Here is a 6846-nt window from a genome sequence, read left to right on the forward strand (position 1 = left end):
TGCTTGTAAACAAACGCCACATGACATGTGACTGGAGACTACTGTAAGCTTCATAATAATGTGACAGGTAAAATGAAGAACTCAATCTACTTTATCTCTTAATGTATTGCACAAGTTGACTGCAGGTATTTACTTAAAGTAGCTACAAATATTCACATTTATTTAAAGAAATAGTTGAAACGATATTGACGGTATTGAATAAACATCCCATGGCCATTTCCTAATACCTCAGTATATGGTATATGGCCCAAGTCTACTTTATTACCATGGTACAGTAGCATAGCCACACTCCTTGTAGTATCACCTAGAAACACCATAGCAACCACCCTGTAATATCACCATGGTTAAACCTCACCATTCTGCTTTGGTCTACACTTCCCTAACACTGGCGGAGTACAGATTGAACTGTCCTCTCTGGTACTAAGCCTTACTTATTTTCAATCCCAAATTGACTGTACTCCATAACTGTTACCCTTAGTCCCTAAGTGTCAGTGTTCAGGCAAGGGGTCTGATTGGGCAAGTCTCTTGGCCTTTGTTGATTGATTCTTCCTGTATTATCCCTGTAGCTGCGGAAGGCCATCGAGGGCTCTGTGGCGGTGAAGGGGGTGAAGGTGCGCCCCCCTCTGTCCAGTTTCCGGGACAGCGGCACCAGCGGCACCAGCAGCAGCAATAGTGAGAACGAAGCCACAGAGCTCCACAAGCTGTGGGACCGTCACAAGTCCATGTCCCTCCCCCGGGAGCACCTGGCCTCCGACTCTGATGAGAAGTCCCAGTGAGGGGGATGGGGACAGGGGGATGGGATGGTGACGGGTGTGTTGGAGGGTAGAAGAGTATGAGGAGCGTAGACCCCCCGCCCCACCTCAAAACCACAACCGATGCTGCAACCTCAGGGCTTGGATCAATACTAAATTCTGGAAAATAAAGTTCTCTCCTCCTCGTCTCCTAACCTTCCTCTCCATCCCTCTCTCCTTTACCCCTCCTCCCAGTGGGCTTTTGGGCCCTGCACTTACTCAACTCTTGAGGCTGAGGGATGGACTCTGCTCTCGCCCCAACCAGAACAGAAGAAATCTGGGTGTTAGGGAGGGGAGAGGAGTGTCACTGCTTAACAAAGGTGGTCAGAACAAAATGTATAGAATGTGGTTTGACTATAAAAGGGATTGCATTTTTACTCTTTTTTATAGCAACTTGGGTATTGGTGAGGAAATGTTCAAAGTTTGTTTTCATTTTGTGGACATTTCTTTCTGACCAGTCTTCCATATACAGACGGTTCTACGGTGATAAGAAGATAGGCTTGTGTACCAGTAAAGATGTGAGTGTGTGTATTGAGTGCATGGACGTTTTGGTTTGTATGTATTTACACAAAGAAGGTAGCGAATCTTCTTATCAGACACATTTCAATCTTATCATTCCAACTCTGTCCTATTTTGTTCCCATCTGGTTGAGTGACCTGGAACTAGAAATAAGTATGGAGGTAGCCTAGCGGTTACAGCGTTGGGCTAATAACCGAAACATTGCTGGTTCAAATACCTGAGCTGACAGGGTGAAACATCTGTCTGTGCCCTTGAGCAAGACACTTAACCCTACTTTTCTCCAGGGGTACTGTACTACTATGGCTGCACAGTAAAACAACACATTTCACTCTACCTATCCAGTGTATGGGACGATGCAACAGCTATATTTATGTTTTATTTTTTGTCCTTGCCTCTGTAGAAAGAACCACATACTGTTCTGGTCTCACATTGGGAGACATCTTCACCTCTCTCTCTCTCTCTCTCTCTCTCTACTTTTTTCTGTGTTGCATTTGTGAGTGAGTCTGGGTGAGAGAATAGTCTACTCTATGCAAACAGATGTACAGTATGTATGTAGGAATTCTGTAGAATGGTGAAAGCATGTGTGCTATTAACTCCTTTAAGAAAACACTGCTTCAAACACACGCACACACACATACACACACACACAGGTTTTAATAAGAGCCAGTCTGCACACTCCAAGAGAAGAGGGTTTTCTCTAAATATAGCTCTTAATAACCCTGACTGAGTGTGTTGGGCTAGGGAGGGAGGGAGGGAGGGAGGGAGGAAGAGAGGAAGAAGGAACGGGGGAAGAGAGAGTGAATGGACGGCTGAAAGATGACAGGATGAAAGCTTTTCAGTTATCTAATCTCCTGCTTTAGGGTGTTTTTCTTCAATCAAACCCAGGGTAGCTTTCTGGTAGGCCAACTTCACATCCCCGCTGTATAAGCCTATTGTCCAGTAACACTATGGTGATCAGAGTAGGGTCAGACCCAGACCACATATAGCCAGTTTGATTAATGCTGTAAGGTAGCCAACTGACTGAAACTAGGTATCTGAACTAACTGTCCAATGACAAACACTATAGCCCATGCATACTGACCAATAAGAAACCGTCAGCATTACAGATCAGTGTTCTATACATAACCAATGACAAAGCACTCCATTCCTGCTACAGTATGACTTATCAATAGGCCTACTGATGTATAGAGCAGCCTAGAGAAGGAAGATGGTTAGGAGTCTGACCTCTGTTCTTTTTAGTTATTCATGTATTTTCCTCACGACAGTCTCTGGCTTAATGTGCTGCATGGTTTCCTTAGTCATTTGAATGTATTTAACTTTTAATTGTGTTTCGCTTGGTGATAGAAGCTCCATACTGCACAAGCCCAGTGTGCAGCATCCAATCAGATCTCACACACTCCCTCACTGAATTGTGGGTCTGGCCACTAGTCATTTTCTTTCCGTCTTTCTTGCTCTCTCGCTCTCTCTCTCTCTCTTGATGATTATCAGGCAGGGGTCATTTTGTGTCATCTTTCTTTCTCTCTTCTTTGTAATGTTTGCACTGAAAGGCCTGATGCCTCTGAAAAGGACTGAGCAGAGTCACTTCCTGTGTCAAACACTCCTTCCACCTGCAGTTGTTATTTTGATTTTACTGCTGTTTTCTGCCAGTGACGTCAAGATTTCTGCTCACATATGCAAGCTGAGTGCATCTGGCTGGTTATACACATTCAGGTGCCTTATTCAGTGCCACATTGAACAAAGTACACACACACACACTGACATTTCAACCACCTGGATGTGTTATTGCATGAAAAGGTTTTATTTTCAGTGGTGAGTTATTGCCTTGTTCACTGCCACTGAAAAGAAAAGACACACACTAACCTCTTCAGACTGACATGCCCATCCTCACATGCAGAGACACACTCACACACCTTGAGTGACAGCATGGCTTTGCATGAAGGAGTGCATGTGACTTAGAAAGCTGTGTTTTTATATTGTTAGAATTATGACCAGAAAAAGATTGAAAATATGAGGAGAAATATGCTCTTGTGTATATCATTTTAATGGACAATGTCATGATGATGATGATGATGGCTATTTGTTAAATATGTTGTTTTTATCCTCCTTTATTTTGTCTTTTCTCGTTGAATTCATTTTGATCTAGGTTTGATTGGCATTATGCATTCATACAATGAGCTTTATTCATGACTTATTTTGGGAAAGGGGACAGAGCTTTTTGGGGAGGCGTGAATTTAAAACTTTGCTCTAGGTTTACAGATTTAATATATTTAACATATCATGGCTGTAATATATGATCATTGCTATCTATCAAGTTGCTCTTCCTGCAACTCCTTTTTAGTTTTTGTTGCATATTGCTCTTCCATGTCTGATTGGTATTAAAAGGTCCAATGCTCAGTGTTTTTCCAGCCTTGCAGCATGTCCACAACATTTCTACATTGTTATATATGTCATTTGTATAATGCAAGTAACACTATAACACTAGCAGAATGAGACCCACTCTCTGAAGTAGCAGGAACATTTAAGGAATGTTTAAAGAATTTTTAAAGGACCCATGGGTGTTGTAATGCCCTGTGGTCCGTATGACATCATCATTTCACAAGTGCCTACATCATCTCAGGCCTCTGCATGGTAACAGGAGTAGGATAGGTTCTCTCTGTAAATTAATGTGATACGTTTAAGGGATAGTAATGTCTACCCATGTCTCTGCATTATATTGTAGTCATTCATATACACACACACACACACTAAAGACGTACACACACACAGAGGAGGAGGATAATGTGTCCGTGCAGTGTGCAATTATCCCTAATCACCACGGCAACTCGCCATTGTCATTCCCCAAGCTAGCTGAAGGGACCAGTGAAAAAACACACTCTTGATTTGCTTTAGTTTTCATTATTTTGTGTTTCTCTGAAGTCACTCTCCTTATTTCCCTGTCCTTTCTTTATGACATCTCATTTGCTACCAGATAGATATAGTAGGGCAGGTACATATTTATTAATAGGTTAATCAAAATAGAAGAAGAATCTGTGATTTGTTTTTTATTATTTCTATTTTAATGATTAGGTAATCAACTTGTGCAATAACGATTGTTCATCTCACTTTCTAACCAGATTTTAATCTATGACTTGACATGAATGCGAAAACCTTATTTTTGTAAAGAAATTGAAAACTGTAAAACAATATGTATGTATAAGAGGGAAACTAATGAACGCACAGGTGTGCGTGTGTAGACCTAAGGAAAGAAGGATGGTGTGTGTGTGTGGGATGACACACACACACAATGTCTGTTTGGTCCCAGGCCATTTCTGGATTCTGCTGCTTGTACTGTAGCTGTCTGACTCGGGACTGTATGATGTGTTATAGGCCCATTACGGAAACACATTGGGGTCAAACCAGACAGAGCTTAACAAGTCCAGTGCTATTTTTCACAAGAACAAATAAAACAATGTTTTGTATATCAGGGATGAATAAAGAGATTTTAACAAATGGCAGTCTGGAGTCTTGATCATGTCACGGCTATTCAAAGGAGAGGACCAAGGTGCAGCGTGGTGAGCGTACATTATCTTTTAATGATCAAAATGACGCCCCACCAAACACTACAAAAACAAACCGTGAAGCTCAAAAGCAAAGTGCTCTAAACAGTGTCAACCTCCCACAAACACAGGTGGGAAAAAGGGTACCTAAGTATGGTTCCCAATCAGAGACAACGATAGGCAGCTGTCCCTGATTGAGAACCATACCCGGCCAAACACAAAGAAATAGAAAACATAGAACACAAAACATAGAATGCCCACCCCAACTCACGCCCTGACCAAACCAAAATAGAGACATAAAAAGGATCTCTAAGGTCAGGGCGTGACAGATCATCCTAAAATGTTCCTTTCCCTCGCCCATCTTTTTCTCTCATCCTCCTCTCCTCCCAAGAATCTGTAGAACAGCAACTGTTTATTTTCTTTCTCTTTTTTTCTATCGCTCTCTCCTTCTTTCCCTCTGGGGTGTTTTTGTTGTTAAAAACAAATCTGTTTTTCGGAGTGAAATACCATCTGTACTGAAATGGGCAGATAAATGCTTAATTATAGCTAAATGGGTTCATTCATTAAGTGGGCTTCTCTATCCCTTGGCGGACTTCAGGTGTGAAAAGAAACCTCTCTCCCTGTGGAGTCTATCATCTGTGTCTGTGTTCCAGACAGCTGTGCAGTAGAGTAGGATGTGTTTTAAACTGCCCTGTCTCTGCTGTTCCAGATGAGATTACAGTCCTGTCTCTGACGCCTTTGTTCTGAATTATGTCCCAGTGTAATCTATAATTCCTGTAATCTGACCAACAGTTAACACTGCAATCTGAGATGAGATGAAGTGGAGGTGTTAGTGCTGGTGCTAGTCCTTGATGGAGGTGCCGGTGCTAGTCATTGATGGAGGTGGTGGTGCCGGTGCTAGTCCTTGATGGAGGTGTTAGTGCCGGGGATAGTCCTTGATGGAGGTGTTAGTGCCGGGGCTAGTCCTTGATGGAGGTGGTGGTGCCGGGGATAGTCCTTGATGGAGGTGTTAGTGCCGGGGCTAGTCCTTGATGGAGGTGGTGGTGCCGGGGCTAGTCCTTGATGGAGGTGTTAGTGCCGGGGCTAGTCCTTGATGGAGGTGTTAGTGCCGGGGCTAGTCCTTGATGGAGGTGTTAGTGCCGGGGGATGGAGTCCTTGATGGAGGTGTTAGTGCCGGGGCTAGTCCTTGATGGAGGTGGTGGTGCCGGGGCTAGTCCTTGATGGAGGTGTTAGTGCCGGGGCTAGTCCTTGATGGAGTTGGTGGTGCCGGTGCTAGTCCTTGATGGAGGTGGTGGTGCTGGGGCTAGTCATTGATGGAGGTGCCGGTGCTAGTCCTTGATGGAGGTGTTAGTGCCAGTGCTAGTCCTTGATGGAGGTGTTAGTGCCGGGGATAGTCCTTGATGGAGGTGTTAGTGCCGGGGCTAGTCCTTGATGGAGGTGGTGGTGCCCGGGCTAGTCCTTGATGGAGGTGCTAGTGCCGGGGATAGTCCTTGATGGAGGTGTTAGTGCCGGGGCTAGTCCTTGATGGAGGTGTTAGTGCCGGGGATAGTCCTTGATGGAGGTGTTAGTGCCGGGGATAGTCCTTGATGGAGGTGTTAGTGCCGGGGATAGTCCTTGATGGAGATGTTAGTGCCGGGGCTAGTCCTTGATGGAGGTGGTTGTGCTGGGGCTAGTCCTTGATGGAGATGGTGGTGCCGGTGCTAGTCCTTGATGGAGGTGGTGGTGCTGGGGCTAGTCCTTGATAGAGGTGGTGGTGCCGGTGCTAGTCCTTGATGGAGGTGCCGGTGCTAGTCCTTGATGGAGGTGTTAGTGCCGGGGCTAGTCATTGATGGAGGTGGTGGTGCTAGTCCTTGATGGAGGTGTTAGTGCCGGGGCTAGTCCTTGATGGAGGTGGTGGTGCCTGTGCTAGTCCTTGATGGAGGTGTTAGTGCTGGTGCTAGTCCTTGATGGAGGTGCCGGTACTAGTCCTTGATGGAGGTGCCGGTGCTAGTCCTTGATGG

At 44.7% G+C, this 6846-nt stretch overlaps 1 protein-coding gene across 3 annotated transcripts in view; it reads left to right on the forward strand.

The window, feature by feature from the left end:
• Positions 1 to 4804, forward strand: part of LOC112234845 (chloride channel protein 2-like) — a 139285-nt gene extending 134481 nt beyond the window's left edge. For all 3 annotated transcript variants that reach the window (XM_042296320.1, XM_042296322.1, XM_042296321.1), the window contains one exon: positions 567 to 4804. In XM_042296320.1, coding sequence (XP_042152254.1) covers positions 567 to 776 — 210 coding nt within the window. In that variant the 3' untranslated portion in view covers positions 777 to 4804. The remainder of the gene's footprint in view (positions 1 to 566) is intronic.
• The last annotated feature ends 2042 nt before the right edge of the window (positions 4805 to 6846 follow it).

The sequence above is a fragment of the Oncorhynchus tshawytscha genome, linkage group LG13 (assembly GCF_018296145.1).
Source record: "Oncorhynchus tshawytscha isolate Ot180627B linkage group LG13, Otsh_v2.0, whole genome shotgun sequence".
NCBI lineage: Eukaryota > Metazoa > Chordata > Actinopteri > Salmoniformes > Salmonidae > Oncorhynchus > Oncorhynchus tshawytscha.